This window comes from Ananas comosus, linkage group 5, assembly GCF_001540865.1.
Source record: "Ananas comosus cultivar F153 linkage group 5, ASM154086v1, whole genome shotgun sequence".
Taxonomy (NCBI): domain Eukaryota; kingdom Viridiplantae; phylum Streptophyta; class Magnoliopsida; order Poales; family Bromeliaceae; genus Ananas; species Ananas comosus.
The window spans coordinates 14,786,696-14,804,860 of NC_033625.1; the positions used below are offsets into that span (position 1 = coordinate 14,786,696).

At 36.0% G+C, this 18,165-nt stretch overlaps 3 protein-coding genes across 3 annotated transcripts; 2 read left to right on the forward strand and 1 right to left on the reverse strand.

Moving 5' to 3' along the window:
* LOC109710667 (cyclin-dependent protein kinase inhibitor SMR6) lies at nt 2,572-3,411 on the reverse strand. Its single transcript, XM_020233394.1, has one exon. It carries the CDS (start codon nt 3,164-3,166, stop codon nt 2,816-2,818), a length of 351 nt encoding a protein of 116 aa, XP_020088983.1. The 5' UTR covers nt 3,167-3,411; the 3' UTR covers nt 2,572-2,815.
* Nucleotides 5,749-8,995, forward strand: LOC109710739. Its single transcript, XM_020233478.1, has 3 exons — nt 5,749-5,818; nt 6,875-6,900; nt 7,695-8,995. The coding sequence occupies exons 1-3, from the start codon at nt 5,749-5,751 to the stop codon at nt 8,367-8,369; spliced, it is 771 nt and encodes a 256-aa protein (XP_020089067.1). The 3' UTR covers nt 8,370-8,995.
* On the forward strand, nt 10,078-12,708 carry LOC109710740 (the record flags this gene model as incomplete). Its single annotated transcript, XM_020233479.1, has 4 exons — nt 10,078-10,123; nt 10,203-10,601; nt 11,212-11,632; nt 12,269-12,708. Coding segments are annotated over 4 exons (1,071 nt in total), but the record flags the coding sequence as incomplete, so codon positions are not given.

Below are 18,165 nucleotides of genomic sequence, written 5' to 3' on the forward strand. Positions count from 1 at the left end.
TTAAAAAGACAAATTTTTAAGCAGGGCTGATTATAAGACAAATATTTTATCCCGTCACAAATGCAAGACAGGAAGTAGGGCAGATATGGTGTTGGCGCGATAGAGTCTTTTCCTCCCAGATTCGCTCCGTTCGCATTCCTAATTGTCACATAAAAAAAAAAAAGAAGTAATTCTCTATAAAGTCATGCTGCTTTTGCCCCTTTTTTGGGGCAAAATTTTTGACATTTAAGCTTTTTTGGGGAAATGTATTAACATACATAAAGAAAGCCTTTTGCAAACTCCATCAAAGATATTTCAATACAATACTCATTAATAACAAATAACAGAGCTTTAGTTGTCACTTTCATTGGTTGGTTCAATTTAGCCTACTTCCAAAGCCATGACAGTGCTTATCTAAAGAGACTTCTCAGGTATTTTTTTTGGGCATTATTTATTAATCACTCACATGCCCATGATTGTGACCAATCAAGGCCTAACAATGAAGATAAGGAACAGTGTATGTATATTATATTCACATATAAGTAAATTTCATAATTGCTTTCATAAGAAGCAGTGTTTCTCAGTTCATCAATGTTATTATAATATTTTGAATACTTTTCCCCTTTTAGTGGGCCAAGTACTTAAGATAGTGATGGTCATGGGGATAATTGGTTTTCACAAGGTGTTAAATGTTGTTGTATTTCTAATAAGGTTTAAACAATTAAGCATTTATTGGTGGAAGAGGGGAAATTAATAATACTCAGGGAATTAATTTTCATGAAGAAAATTGAAGAATCTGAAGTATGGTATGATAATAATTAATCTTAAACGCTAACAACTAATTCCAAAAACTCGAACTGTTGGAAAGATACAACTAATTGTTTTAAAGTGTACAGATGCAGTACCTATAGGTCTCAATTATGACTAGGCCTAATCGGCCTCTCGCTACTTCAAACATCATTCGGCCCAACTCAGCCTCTCGTCATTTTGAACGTGACTCGACCCAATCTGATCTCTCACCGAGATGAGAATGTCGGTCCCATTTAAGCGAACGAAAAGAAGCGCTAGCTTCATCTTCTTCTAATTAATTTATGCCTCTATAAATTTAAATTTTATGTTTGTTTCAAATGTGTGAGTCATTTATATATATCTAGGATATAGAAATACCATCAAGGAGACCATATAATATCAAAGCACACTTCATCAACTCAAAAGTTCGTCAATAATGGCCATCGCATTTTTTATTTCTAGAGACGACTAAATTTTGTATTCTTGTTAGACATCCCATGCTTATCCATAGCCACTTGAGCTACATTATAGGGCAATGCAAAGGGCACCATAAAATGTTTCTTATAAATGCTGCTGACGAGTTAGAAATTTATATTGTCGGATCGTTGGCGCTAACCATTAATTCCAAAAACTTGAGTTGTTAGAAAAATAAACCAATTCACTTAGCGTCAACGGGCTTAGGTTGTAACTCAGCCCAACCAATCTCACGCCACTTCGAACATAATTTTACTCAACCCGACCTCTCACAATTTCGAATATGACTCGACCCAACCTGATCTCCCATAACAAGATAGAATTAATGCTGGCCTGTCTCTTTAATCCAACATATATATATATATATTAGTATGTTAGTAACTAAATTTTTTATTTTTTTTCTTGTCACATGAGAACTACAGACTTATTAGCAACATTAATTTGAGGGGATCTTCTAAGATATCCAAAAGATTACTCCATATTATAATGCCCTCCTTTGCGTATCTAGTTTCAACACCATCAATCATCATTTATATTATTATGGGAGACATGATAAGGTGGAGTCCCCTTAATCATAAACTAACCTTTCCAAAACCATGTTATGTTTGGATGCATTCTTTTTCATATTCAAAAGCCTTTCCTTTCACATTAAAATTAATAGAATTAATGAGCACCTTCTATCTATACATTGTTGTAATTTTGTGATGTGAGTGCTCTTCTAAGAGGAAAACAAGCAAAAAAGTAGAGAGCACTAAAAGTGGCTTAGTGGGAGCTGTTATTATGCTTGATTTGATTAAGGAATTGGTGCATGCAACATCTAAATTTTCCAAAGATCTTTTCTCCATCAATGGCATCTTCTGCATACATAACTTGGAGTGGTTTTCATATGATGTCATGAGAGAGAGAGAGAGAGAGAGAGAGAGAGAGAGAGAGAGAGAGTCATTAAAGCTTGATGGTGGTGTTGCTCTTAAATGAAGGTTTCCTAGTTTTTTGAAACTTAAAAGTGTGAGCTCAATTTGGAGCCACCCAAAATAAAATGTCATGGTGTTCTTTCATAATTAATTAACTAATTAAGTTCACCAATTATGTAGAGAGATGAATGAGAGAGAGAGAGAGAGAGAGAGAGATCTAGAGTGAGAGAGAGTTAATTTCCATGATGATGGTTTAATTTGTTCTTGAGTGAAGGTACATGAGAATTAATTATGAGCTCAATTTGCAGCAAACCAAGTCATGATTTTGTTATTGTGCTTGTTCAAGGACTATGTTGACCAGTTATTTAAAGAGATAATAAGAGAGAAAGAGAGAGAGAGAGAGAGTATACACATGTGCTCCTTTCATATATATCTTCTTAATCATAAAAAACTAAACTAAACTAAACAACCATTACAACAATTAACCATTTCAATCACTTCACTTAAACTAAAACTACAATTTCCACTACACATGCATGCATGCAACTAATTCTCTACAACTCTATACACACACACACACACACACACACATAGATATATATATATAATTCTCCTAATTGACTACACCTCCTAACACTAACTAAATAAAACTACTCAATTAATTAGCTCCTCCTCCTCTCCATGAACACAGAAGCCAAATCCTCAGGCACATCAAAGAACTCAACCCCCTCCAATCTACACCTCAAAGGAGGCCTTGCCTTCTTAGGAGCAGGTGGGCAAAGCAACACCTCCTGCTCCTGCTGCTGCAATACTTTAGCACCCTTCTTTGGTGTCAACTGCAGAAGAAGATCCTCCTCCTCCTCCTCCTCCTCCTCTTTTGCTTCATGCTGTGGTGCAGTAGTGAGGGGCTTCAGAGGCTTCAATATCGGCGCTTTCAGCGGAATTCCGGCAATGACCCACATGGCTTTCTCTCCATTAGCTTCACTTTGATGCTGCTTCTTTTGGAAGCCCATGTAGAAAGAAGGAGAAAGATGCAAGAGGAGAAAGGAGTGTGTTGTGGAGGTGGAGAGAGAGAAAAAGAAGAGTAGTGTGTGTGTGTGTGTGTGTGTGTGTGTGTGTGTGTGAGGAAATGAGAGAGAAAGGAGAGGGGGTGTGAAGCTCTTTTTATTAAGGGTATCTTCTTTTAAGAAGAAAGGGGTGGGAGGGAAAAAAGAGGAAAAGGGAGGGGGGTGAGTGAAAAAGAGAGTGGCAAAAGTGGAGGGAATTTAAGTGAAGAGGTGAGGGGACTTGTGACTTGTGTGAGAGCTCAAACAAAAGGAGCCACATCCTAAAAAGTATAGAGTAGATGAGAGAGAGTGAGAGAGAGAGAGAGAGAGAGAGAGGGAGAGAGAGAGAGAAAGGTGTTTACACATTGTGGTTTCTAAAATTTAATTATAATAATTTTAAAATAATATGCTATGATTGATGATCCTACAATTATTAAGATATAGGCACTATAACTATATCAGCGATACACCAGCATTCAGTCAAATAAATTATATATAATAATTTAAAAAATTTGAGTCAAAAATTATATTAAATTAAAATTATGATTCAATATTAGTAATTTATATTCATATTTTAAAATATTTAGATCTGAATTTTCAGAGACCAAAGTGTATAATAAGCACAAACTATACGAGTATGGTGCATGCAATAATTTCTCAATGGGGGGTTAATTTGGAAGGTGGATACACCATTTTGCTTCTACAATAGCTTTACAATTTTATACAATTTTTATAATTATTTATCTTTCCTAGAGAAGAAGCTTTTCACCCTATAAATGAGTAGCACTGCAAATTAATTACCAAAAGTTCAGAACTTTTGATGATGTAGTGTTAAGCTAAACAAATTCTAATTTTTTTTTTAAAAAAAAACTAATAAAGCTCTACATGTATGTACTTTAAACCAAGCATAAAGTGTAAAGAGTATTTTAGCCAAAAAAAAAAAAAAAAAGGAAAAAAAAGGGGGAATGCTCAATCATTGGATATTGTCCTATGCATATGAATGCAAAGGGCTTAGATTGGCCTCCTCTCTCCTAAGTCCTGCCCATATCTTATCCAAATTGATGAAGAGAGAGCAGAAAATTTTTTAATAAATATTTTTTTTATTTTTCAAAAATTTATATTTTATTTTTTAAAAACTTTTAAAAATATTTTTAGTGAGTTATAGTATTAATAGAAAGAACGAAATGATCAAATTAATCTTACTTATCCTAGAAAAAATAAAATAATATTTTAATATTTTGTTATTTTTAAGGGTATTTTTGAAACGACAGAATCATGACGAAGAGAGCTAAATATATCGACTTAAAAAATTTGAAGGAATAAAATATAAATTTTTAAAAACCAAAATAAAAATTAAAATAGCGAATATTTATAACATAGTTTTCTATATTTTATTCGAGTTTTAAAATATATTTTTGGTAAAAAAAAATTATTCAATACTCTTTCTAACAACTCAACATTTTTGAAAAAATAACCATCAATCATTAGCTGTATGTTCAGATTTATGGCATCACTTATACAGTGCAATATCACTTTATACATACAGAAATTTTATATACATACGAAAGTATTTCTTTCCTAACTTGTCTCCATCCCCCAACCAAATAATAATAAAATAGCTAGGTACCATTGGATCATACAAAAAAAAAAAAAAAAAAAAAAAAAAAAAAAAAAAAAAAAAAAAAAAAAAAAAAAAGAAAAAAGAAAAAAGAAAAAAGAAAGAATATCAGTGGAGAGCTTTCCTACAACGCTTCGTTCAGGACTTTTTGATCCGTTGTCATGTATCAACTTTGTCTGCTCAACAATACGTTATCATGTATCACTTGAAGGTTTTTTTTTTTATTAGATTTTAGTTTTAACCCATAAATTTTTCCATGAAGATAAAAGTAGAGTAAGAGTCCACCTGGGATACTATCGATAGCACCAAGGACTTGGTACTATCGAGTTTTCCACCGTTAAGTTAAATTTTTTGATTATTTTTGCTCGTTAAATTATACTATTCAACTTCTCAATCTAAGGGTTAAAACACTAATAGCACCAATAGTTTGGTGCTACTGATAGTATTCCGGCCTAGTCCAGTAGAGTAATTATATGACAATAGATATATAGAGAGAGATTTAGACATTGAAGAGAGAGAGAGAGAGAGAGTAATTTTGGGAGTTACAAAACAATGTCCACTCTCCACCTCCATTTCCACCCTACTCAACTAGGGCTGTCAACGAGCCGAACTCGAGCGAGCTGGAGCCAGCTCGAGATCGGCTCGTCGTCTTCTAGGCCGGCTCGTGTTCGGCTCGAGCTCGTGACGAGCTTGAAAACTTTGGCTCGTGATCGGCTCGAAACTTAATCGAGCCGGCTCGTGTTCGGCTCGTTAGCTCAATTATATAATGCTACCGAAGTTCGCTGCCGCCAAAGTTCGCTGCTGCCAAAGTTCGCTGCTTCACTGCCGCCAAAGTGTCGCCGTCGAAGTGTAACAACCCTGAAGAATAAATGGTAGAAGTAGTAGTTAACAGAGAAAGTTAGCAAAAAAAATAGCAACTTTACTAGTTAAAATGGAGAATAAAAATGGCAGCAGCTCGGTGATGAAGGAGGAGTCGTCGTGGCAGGTCGAGCCGTCGGGAGGTGCCCTCGCAAAGGCGCGGACGAGCTGCTAGAGGAGGACCAAGGTCGATTAGGGCATCCTGGAAGGCAAGAAAGATCGAGGCCAAGAGGAGATCCGACAGAATCTATGGCTTGGGGGGCGGAAGTAGTAATACTTCAGCCGTGGCGGAGCGGGCGGTCGAACCATCTGGAGCGGGTGAGAAACACGAGCCCACTACCCACTCCTGTGAGGATCGTGCGGATAAGGCAACCCGGTACCCGTTTAACCGATAGCGGGATTACTTAAGGAGACAAGGACCAGCCAAGCCCAGCGGGGGCCCAGCTAGCATCAGGTGGCAGCCTATACGATTTTTTTAATCAATTCGTCATTTTGCTGTATAAGCCCTCATAGATTGAGTTGTTTACACTTCAGTAAAAGTCACCCAATAGTATAAATACCAAGTATAATGTAAACCTGAGACCATCAATGAAATGAAATATTGAATCTGCTTCTTCTCCTAATTATCCTTCTTCTTCCCCTCTAATCTCCACCNGAGCAGTGGAAGCGCAAGTTGCCCCCCGCCCTGCGCGGCTACGTGGATTTGTGGCGCCCCTGCAGCGATCTGCTCCGTTAAACTTGAAAAAAAGATGAAACTTCAAACTTCTCCCGATCCATCATCTTCTGCCACCCCTTAGTCTTATTCTTATCTAATAATTAATAATTAGATATTTTTTATAGTAAGATTTGGAGAAGTAGATTATAATTTTTAGATAGAGATAAAAATGGAACGATAGATCGAAGTTTCTTAACGAGATGTTGTTGTCGTCTCTAAGAAAAATTAGAAATTGCTCACTTAGAAGTCAGGCGCCAACATTGTCGGGTTTGAGTTGGTTGGTATATTTTCTTATGGAGAAATTGTGATGTCCTATTTCTCATTAGGTCATCCATTTCAAGATTATTTTAATGTTAGTATGTTTACCTCTCTTAATCTATTCTACCATGGTCTAGCTACTGTCCATTAAATTTTATTATATTTTACATATAGAATTATCGGAGATCTTACATTTTGTATTTTTTAAGTCCTGACTTTTCGTCAGGATCGGACTTACCAGTACCAGGCGATGTAAGATTCACATCGTCTCGCTAATCTTAATTAACCTTCTGGGGCAGTTGCATTTTACCCACAACAGTCATTGGCTTGAAACCCTCGCTCTTCCCGTTGTATAATCTGGCTCATCTCATACTTTCAGTTGGTAATTGGCTGATACCAATTGTGACGGCCCATTTCTAAGGGAATCACCTATCCTAGTGTTGGCTTAAATAGACCAGCATTCTGCCCTGTGGCGGGAGATTATGTTGCGTCGAGTCATGTTCGAAGTGGCGTGAGACTGGTTAGACCGAGTCAGAATCAAGACCCGTGCGCACTGTATTTGTACGGTTTAAGTGAATTGGTTGTATATTTCTAATAGCTTGAGTTTTTGGGATTAATGATTAGTGCCAACGATTCGACACCTAGGACTATTATAGTCTTAATATGCTTAACTCTCTTAACTTCTTGCGTCTAGCTATCGCCCAAAATTCTATAACCGGATTAAGAAATTTAATCATATTATATCTTACATATAAGACTACCTAGGGTCTTACAGAAACTATGTTTTAGCACGGTATATCTAAATAGTTTAAGTGAATTGGTTGCATATTTCTTATGAGCACGGTGGAAATAGCGGCAAAAAAAGAAAAAAAAACTTCAATCACTCTTCTTTCCTATGTTTTAGCAGATTTTGTATTTTATTTTATTAATTTGTGAATGCATTTGACTATTAGTTAGTATCTCTTGCTACACGAATATTTTTTATAACTATTCAATTTAAATTGGATGATAATAAAATAAATATTTATAATAAAAAATAATAAAAGTTATTAAAANCCCCCTCGCTCCCCACCTCCACCTACTTCGACCTCTTCGCCTCGCTCCCCCCCATCCTCCCCCCCGGGCCCCTCGCCCTCCTCGGCTTCGGCGCCGGCTCCGCCGCGCGCCTCGTCCTCGCCCTCCACCCCGGGGCGCGGATCCACGGCTACGAGCTCGACCCCTGCGTCCTCGCCTTCGCCCGCCGCTTCTTCGCCCTCGCCGACCTCGAGGCCCGCCACCCGCTCCGCCTCACCGTCCACGAGGCCGACGCCCTCGCCGGCCCCGCCGCGTCCGTCCCCGGCGGGTTCGCCGGGCTCATGGTCGACCTCTTCCTCCGCGGGAGCGTCGTCCCCGAGCTCCAGGACGCGGCGACGTGGGCGGCGCTGAAGGGGCGGGTGAGGGACGGGGGGCGGGTGATGGTGAACCTGGGGGGGCGGTGCGTGGAGGCGGAGGAGCGGAGGGACGGGGACGCGGTGATGCGGGCGACGCTGGGCGCCATGAGGGAGGCGTTCGGCGCGCACCAGGTGTTTGTGTTAAGTCTCGGCCGAGGCGGGGGCGACGATGACAGCTTCGTCGCGCTCACGGGGCCGCTGCCGAATTCAGAGCAGTGGAAGCGCAAGTTGCCCCCCGCCCTGCGCGGCTACGTGGATTTGTGGCGCCCCTGCAGCGATCTGCTCCGTTAAACTAAAAAAAAAAGAGAAAAGATGAAACTTCAGACTTTCAGGAGCCAGCTCCCCATCCATCATCCTCTGCCACTTGTTAGTTTTATCCTCGTCTAATAATTATTGATTAGATTAGATATATATTTTTTTGGATAGAGATAAAATTCGCACGTGACGATGGATTAGGGTCATCCATCCTAGAAATATTTTAGTTTCACTATATCTAATTTTTTTAACATCTTGGGTCTAACTACCATCTATTAAATTTTATTATATCTTATATATAGAACTAGTTACCGTCTCACATTTTTCTCCTTTTAAGTTCTGACGTTCTCGTCAAGGTTAGATTCGTAAGTATCGGACGATCTGAGACGTGTCTCGCTAGCCTTAATCGACATTGTGGGAAAGCCATGCTCCACCTATTAAATCATCTGCATGAGAGTTTCGTTCTCCCCACTGTATAATCTGGATTAGCTGAAATTCATTCACACTTTCGACTAGTTATTGGCTCTAATACCAATTGTGATGCCCCACTTTACAGGAAATTATTCATTCTAGAACTATTCTAGTTCTAGCATACTTAATTCTTTTAATCTCTTGAGTCTAAGTACCGCTCAAAATATTTTAACTGAATTAAGAGATTTTGTCCAATCATATATTATATATATATATATATATATATATATATATATATATATATATATATATATATATATATATATATATATATATATATATATATATATATATATATATATATATATATATATATATATATATATATATATATATATATATATATATATATATATATATATATATATATATATATATATATATATATATATATATAGATGTAAATTTTATACTCGGCGCATCTAAGACTCTGCAAAATTTTAATGAAATTTTACTATAAAATAAAAAAGTTAGTCATATTAGTTAGAGAATAATAGTATTGGGTGAATAGGATGCAGTATCTTACCTCTAATCTAAAAGTGTACATACTGTGTTGTGTTGGCTTAAATGAGCCGGCATCTTTCCATATGGCAGGAAATCATGTTGGGCCGAGTCATGTTCACTTTTGGAATTAATGGTTAGGGCCAACGATCCGACATGTTGCTCTTTTTTACAAGCATGGTGAACTAGCGGAAAAAAAAGAAAAAAAAAATAAATTACTCCTCTTTCCTATGGATTAGCAGATTTTGTACTTTATTATATAAATTTGTGAATGCATTTGAATACTAGGTAGTTTACTTTCGCTCTGGATATATTTTTTGCTATATTGATACATTTTACAACTATTCATTTTGAGTCGATTGGTAGTAATAAAATTATTATAATAAAAAATATTAAAAATTACTAAAATATTACAATTTTGTGAACTAAACGTGCCAAAAAAGTACCTAGTGAAATTTAAAAAAAATCACTTGTTAGACATACAAAATTTTTCACGAAAAGAATAGTCTAAATTGTCTAATAAAGTTTAGATGATCTTTACCTCTTCATTAAAGTGCTAAAGTTTAGAATCTCAAGCAAAGGAAAGGTCACAAAAAAAAAAAGAAAAGAAAAAAGTTAAGAACATGTTTCAAATAATAGTATAGTTGAGGGGTGTCGCTGCATTTTTACCTTTTTCTCTTCTTCCTCACTCTCGTCCTCTTCCTCGTCGAAAAACCCTAGGGCGGAGAAACCCTAACCCCCTCCGCCGCCTCCTCCGCCATGAGGCGCGCCCTCTCCCACCTCCGCCCCTCCCCTCGTCGACGACGTCTCCAACAAAGGTACGCTACTCCCCCAAACCCTAACCCCGACCCCCGCGATCCAGCCTCATTTCGCCTCATTCCCCCCCATTGTCGCCAGAGCTGAAGCGCCGCCTCGAGCGCTACTACGAGGGCGACGAGGAGTCCGAGCTCCCCTCGGTGGCGGAGGCCGTGCTCGCGCGGAAGCTCGCGGAGGCGCACGAGCACACCGACGACGAGCTCGTCGAGGAGCTCCGCAACAAGCCCCTCCCCGAGGTGAAGGATCGGGACTTCGAATCGGACTTCGAGGAGCTCTACGACACCGACGAGGAGATCGACAATTTGTACAACGCGCGGCAGTACGTCGAGAAGAAGCTGATGAAGGACGAGTTCTTCAACATGGATGATCGCAAGTGGGACGAGATGATCCGCGAGGCCACGGAGAAGGGCTTCCTCAAGGATACCAAGGAGTGCGAGGAGATTCTCGAGGACATGCTCAGCTGGGACAAGCTCCTCCCTGGTAATCTCATTCCATGAATAAGCAGTTCCTTTTCGCAGTATCAAAAACTCAGTTTATTATCATATACAGTAATTGATTCTGATCAGTAGTGTTTCGTCGCGATGAACGATGATTTATCTAAACCTGATTGGAATTTACTTCCTATTCTACTTGGTTATTGGCTTTTTGGTACAGATCACGTATCTGTATAACATTTCCATCATAATTAGGATACTGGTTCTTCCGATTTTTGATTACTTACATGATAGATGAAAAATAAGCATTTTATGCTTTTCCAAGGTTCGTATTCATCACGGCTCGTAGATTCTACTTTGTTTCCTGGATTCAAAATTGTATCTATCTCACAACCTACTAATTTGCCCCCTGAATTCGTCCTTGCAAAAGTTTCATAGCTTGTTATGTTCTGCGCATAAGCATCGCTATGCTGACCTGAGATAAACGAAAAGATTCCAATCAAATTTAATGAGTTTAAGGGATGAAGAAAAGAGGGAGTTTCCTATGAATTTGTTCATGGAAACAGACATAAATGAAATCTATGCATCTTACATATGACTTTCAATAGCCTGTTCTTCCAATACTTACTGGTTTATTTTATTTCTTTGGTAATTAGACGAGATAAAGAAAAAGGTGGAGGCCAAGTTCAATGAGCTAGGAGACATGTGCGAGAGAGGAGAGTTAGAACCAGAGCAAGCCTACGAGCAATTCAAAGAGTATGAGGACCAGATGGTTTTGGAATGCGTGAAGATAATGGAAGCAGAGGAGCCCCCTGAGGAGGAAGACGAAATTGCTGAGGCTGATAAAAAGAATGTCGAATTGGATGATCCCCCCGGTGAGGGGCCCATTCTTAGGTGGGAGTCTCGTGTTGTCTTCGCGCCGGGCGGTGACGCGTGGCACCCCAAAAATAGGAAAGTTAAGCTCTCAGTGACTGTAAAGGAGCTGGGGCTCTCACGCCATGCTTTCTGCCGACTAAGGGAAGTGGTGGGTAAGAGGTATCACTCTGGTCGAGATGAGCTCACCATTACAAGCGAGAGGTATGCCGCATATCTTGTTGGTAGAGTAGGATATCCACCTGCTGTACTTTGGTCTTCGTTTTCTTTTTCCGTTCTATTACCACTATGTTTTAAGAGCATTTTGGCTTTGGCTGGAGCTTCAATAGAAGCTGCTGAAAGGTCTAATCAGATTCTTCATTAGAATAACCCCTTAAAAGCTTCAAATTGGAGCTTCTTTTCGCCACACAAGTTCATCTTGGTTTTCCCATGCAACGAGAAGCTCTGAATTTTGGTTTGCCACGCATTAAACTTCTGCTTATTGAATGTCGAAACTGTTCATCGGGAAGCCAATTTATATTTCTCTAGACCTGTGACAAACCAGGCTACTTACATCTCAGGTGAAAATGTTGCCGAGGAAACACTGGACTATACTTTTATTTGTCCTTTTTACATGTGCGGGATATACAACTTCTGTCTCGTGGTCTTTTACTTGATCTTTTGTTTTCTCTTCCATTTGATGTCGAAAAATCGTAATAGTTGCATGAAGCTCTCTTTTCAAATTTTGGCATCTAAGTTTACGGAACAATCACTCACTCATACTCATAAATCATGCAAAATGCATGTGAACTACAACTTTGGAAGCTTATAAAGGAGTCATCTCTTTTCTTGCAATTCCAGGTTTGAGCACAGGGAAGAGAACAGAAAAGATTGTCTGAGGACTCTGTACGCCTTGATTGAAGATGCGATGAAAGCAGATAAACTGGTGGAGGCGGCTCGAAACGCCTACGTCAAAGATCGGCTGAGGGCCAACCCGCAATTTATGGAGAGATTGAGGACGAAAACAGCAAAATTGCAAGGGGGGCCTCAATCACTCCCTTCGTAAGGTCTCCTCGACTCGCTCTTTGTTGTTTATTTTGAATCGGATTCACAAACAACAGCAAATAATGCTTTAAAATACCATGCATATTCCTGCCTCTTGCGGTTTATGTAATTTTTTTGTTTCGCCGTCATTTTGGTTTCGTCTTCTGTTGTATTTTGTGAGATCCTAACGCGACGCACTAATTGAATAGTTTGATATTTATGATATAGATCTGATAATTCGTTTCGGTGGTTCCTCATCTTTCGGGTTAAGCTTAGATTAAATTCTTAGTTGGAAAAGCTTTTTATGTGCTCATGTGTATTGCCTGAACTATATGCACTGTTAGCTGTAGTTTTTTTTCTTTTTTCTTTTTTCTATACTTTTTGCATATTACGAATAAAAATTTTGAGATGTACTAAATGGAAAATTTTTCTTTACACAATTTATTAGGGGTATAATTTGGAGATTTGTATTTTATTATCAGCAAATGAGAAAACAAATGTTTTTTTTTTTTTTTATTTTGGGTAAACTTTAGATACCAACCATGTGGTTCCGCACTTTCTTACTTTAATACCCTGTGGTTTAAAGTGTATCAGGTTAATGTCCTCTGGTTTCATTTTTATCTTTTCGTCAGCTTCTCCGTTAATATTTTGTTAAATTATGTACAAAAAAATTTTAGATACTCCACCTAGGTTTATCAAATATTTACTTTTGTACATTTTAGTTTTAGCTTTGTTACCGATTTAACAAAAAAAAAGTAGTGGAATCGATAATGAGAAGATAAAACTAAAACTATATGACATTAAATTGATGCATTTTAAATCACAGAGTTTTATTAAAGTGAGAAAGTGTGAAACCACGGGAGTGGTATTCGAAGGTTTTTTTTTTTTTTTTTTTGGGAGAGAGAGAGATCATGTTTTATTCAAACTTAGTGTCCATTCAGAGGACTAATTTTATTTTTTCATTATTGTCTGCATAAGATTTTAGATAGAGCTTCTTTCACGTGAAATTTTTAAAAAAACTTTTATTTATCAGATGTTTATTATTATTATTATTATTTTTTCAATAGAGCAATCCCAAAAACCAGCTGGAAAAAATGAGTAAGGTCATTTTCTCTTATGCATCTTTACACCTCTTCTTTTAATAATTCATCCTCTAAAATTAAAAATTTAGTTCAATAATAATGTGATCAACAATATTTAAAGCTGTATCAAGTAATCCTAAAATTTAACAAAAAGTAATTTTCTCCCAATATCTGTTCTCTCTCTATTTTTTGTTTCTTTTGTAATTTCATTTGAGTTTCCCTATTTATGAGACATTTCAAAATTTGACGCGTGATTATCAAGCCCTAAATTCTCATTCCCGTGCATTTTCATCGTACAATGCTTCAGAATATAACTCTAATAATAATGCGACTCATCATCAATTATAACAGTTTGGATAATATCCAATAGATATGCACAAGAAATATTCTAAAAAATTATACATTATTTCCTAGAAGCTTCATATTTATTCACCAAAATTTTTTTTGGCCATAAAAATCTAATTAATTCTCAGCTTTCAAAGCATACTTTGTGGTTTTCAACCAAGGTGATAATTTTTGTTTTTCTTCTGTGGGGGTTAAAAATGTGTGGAGTTAAAGTAGGCCCCTAACCCTTTCACTTTTTTGTGATTTGGGACCCTTGAACTGTTTTTATTTTTCATTCAAGCTATTTAAGATAATTGAATTGGAATGATATTTACGATTCATCAAATTTAATAGAAGTTTTAACTGCGTCGCGGAGATAGTGAAAGATTCTAACAAAGCTTAGGGGCCTATTTATACTTTTTATTTACACTTTAAATCTTCCTTCACATTGGAGTATCTATTTGAACATATTTTTTTTCTTTTTTTAATTTTGAGTAAATAGTCAGGAAAAAAAAAAAAAAAACCCATATTATTTGACCAACACTTAAACTACTAATAATGACCATTGACCACTTTGAATAGTTGTGGATATAAAGGCTGCTAAAAGGAACCTTCCTTATCCAAAAAAATGGGCTTTTTTTTAATTCTAATTTTGAAGAGAGAGAGAGAGGGCCCACTAGGAATGCAAATGGATCCGGGTTTACAGAGATTCCGCTCGAATTTGTCCTGAATAGGGCTTCACGTGGAGGCTACACATAAGGAAATAAAAATTATCTGTTCTGCTCCCGTAAAACACTAGAAGGAAAGATAGAAATACATTTCTTTCCTTGATCTATTAAGTTTCATAGAAAATTTATTAAAAATATGTTTCTGATATGTCCTGCTCAAAATAAAGTTGTAAGATAAGATAAAAAATAAGCTAAAAATTTATCTGTATAAATTCACTCGGATCCAAAAAAAAAAAAGAAGAAGATAAGACTTGATCCGCCCTATTTGCATTCCTAGTAAAGTGTTCACATTGCAACTTCTAATAATAGCATGTGAGGATAAACTCAAAAAGTCAAAAGAGTACCACCACCACCACCACCTATTTAAACTCCTCTCTCCTCCTCCTCCTCCTCCTCCTCCTCAAAAAAGTGCAGCCGGATCGATCCAACCTATTCTTGAAATACACAACTCGCACACACTCCCTTTCAAAAAAAAAAAAAAAACAAGGTCATTAATTCACTTTGTTAAGCTCATGGGTTCTTCTCATAGAAGTTGCATGATCTCCACACTCTCCATCTTCTTTCTTCTTCTTCTTCTTCTTCTTCTTCTTCTAGCATGCCACTTCACTGGAACCAATGCTTACACTCTTGGTATGTTTTTGATCTTCTTGTTGCATTTTAATTTGATCTTATATGTTGAATCAACTACATTGAGACCATTTTGAAATGGCTCCTTTTAAGTACTTTTCTTTTTTAATTCCCTGGTTCATACTCTCCTTCAATTTTGATTTGCTAGAATTAAGTATACTTTTGTAAAATAAACTGGAGATTTACCATCAAATGCATTGATGATTCTGTGGTAGTTTCAATCAACTTTTAGCGAATAAAATTGAAACAATTAAAGGTTAGTAGCTAATAGGGCCACTGCATAAAACAAAATCTGAGGCCTCGTTTGGTATTATGCTTGGTTTTTTTTTAAAAAAATAAAATTTTATTTATCAAAAATATAAGATTCGACAGTTTTAGCCAAAGGAGTGTTGAGTTGTACGGAATGTTTGGTTTGTAGGAGAAAAAAAAATTTTTTCATCAATATTTGTTTGGTTGAAAGAAAAAAAAAAAAAATCATTTGTTTGGTTCGGCGAAAAAAATGAAAATTAAAATAGTTTCATGCGGCTTGTGTTTTCGTTTCCATCCATCAAGAAACAAAAATACTCTATTTTTCTCAAATCTACGTAAATAGTTTTCTTAAAAAAAATTTTATGGCTAAACAAATGTATGGAAAATAAATTTTCAAGCCGAAAAGTAATTTTTAATAAATTGATTTCTTAAAAAAATATTGATTTTTTTAAAAAATAAATAAAGCGGATAGCATATTTTCTCTCTCTTGAAAAATTTTTTTATCCTACTAAAGTTCTATCTATATTTTGAATGATAATAGATACCGAAGAGAAATGGTCACCAAGAAGAATGTTAGGGAGCCGAGTTCCGGCCGCAAATCCGGCGCCGTTGCCCCGTACTATGATCAACTTTCCGAAGAAACGGAGCCCCCCCGCCCCCGGTCCCGACACCGACCCCACCCGCGCCCCCGGCGATCCTCAATTAGACTAAAATTTCTATTATTTGTAATTCCTATAGTATTTTATATGAAAACAGTATCAATTGTCGACTCAAAAGCAGAGTGTGATGCATGGGGAGTACATAAACAAAAGTGCTGTAACTTTTCTCAGTTTTTTTTTTTGGTACTTTTTTTATTATTATTATTTCTCTTCTTTGTTAGTATAATTGGTTGGCTATGGTATAAGTAGATCATTTTTGTACCTTACTGTATTTGTAAACTCCATATATTCTTTTGGAAATTATAACTTTAAATATAGTGATTTTTTTTTTCATAATTTGTGCCTTGTAATGTTTCTCATATTTTTTTGAATAGTAAATTTAGCTGATTCAACACTCAACATGCTCTCCACAGTAGAAACGTTTCATTAAAGTTTTATTCTCAGTAAAAAGTGTTAATTATTAAATTAACAATTAACCAAAAAAATGAACAAATAGTTTACTAAAATATTCCTTAATTAAATCGAATTATTCCATCTACTCTCTTCTTGCTCACTTCGTTTGAAGTGAAAACCACAAATCTTGCAATAATACTCGGGATACCTATTAAGCGAGAGAGAGAGAAAGAGAGAGAGAGAGATTTGTACGTACGTAGCCTGTTTTGTAACTTAATGTTAATTATTATTATTACCAGAGTACGAGACAAAATAAAGTAGAGCGAAATCATATTTTCCAACGAGAGGCTGCAGGAATCATAGTTTAATCATATGTGCGTGATTTAGTGGCATGCATGTTATTATTATTTACAGAAATAAATAAAATAATTTTCTATTATACTTTGTGGCGTGGTGCATTATGCATCTTAATTTGTTGTATATTAATCCAAATATATTGAAGCCTTACTTTTTTTTTTTTGTTTTTTTTGGAAGTATAACAAACATTTTTTTAATCAAGTTGATTCTTGAGAGAGAAATAGAGAGAGAGGGGGGCTTTAAGTATCTATAAAGTCCCCATTCTTAGCTCAATTCTTAATTTAAAAAGGCAAAAAAAAAAAAAAAAAGCAAAAGTATGTAGCCCTTAAATTTTAATTAGGCGCATAAAAGTTCATATAAGCTTATTTACAAATTATTATTAAAATATAGAGTGAGGCTATCTTGCTTCTAAAGCACGAAGGCCTCTGTGCTTTCATTTTATTTTCCTCTAATAAGACAACGTCTAAATCGACGACCCATTCCTTTAAACTTGATTTACACTAATTGAAGTATTTAGAAGTCAGGTTTCATAATTTTTTGATATTATCTGCCTCGTGATCGAAAGATCTCAAAAATTAATTATTTTAATGATCGATACGAGTTGATTGTAAGTTTAATAGTGTAAAAATATCTCAATTAGGTAAAATTTTGATATAATATTTTTTATTTTCTAAAGTGAGATAAGTGTTTCCGACCTTAAAGTCAAATCATATATTATTATTTTTTATAAGATTTTTATTTCCAACCGTTCATTTTGGAATAATTTAATCACAAAATAAATTATACCGAAAAGTTACTTAACTTTTCGTTAGATACTCCAAATAGTATAGATCAAATCTGATAAAGTAGATCATCTTCAGAAAAAGAAAAAAAATGGAATCACGGGGCCCTACACTTCTAAAAACAAAATAGCCATATATAAACATATACTGGTGTACGTGGGTCGAAAATTTAGAATCTCTTACTTTAATATTTTGATGCATCAAGGGTCTCATTATTTTAGTTTATTTTGAGCTTCTGAAAAAGTTCAATTGCAATATAGCTACGTGGGAGAGGAAGTTAACTTAAAAATTCCGCTTTTAAGATTGGGAAGGCTATTTTTCACTTTATGTTTTCAACAACATGTTAAGGATTTGAGACTTTTGTTCTCTAAACACGTACTTCCAACAAAAAACCTATCATCAAATACGATAGTAAACTATAATTTTTCGCAAACCACAATATGAATATGCAATAGATTCTTATAGTGATATAAAAATAAATACATATATAAAATAGTTAAGTATAACTTTCTG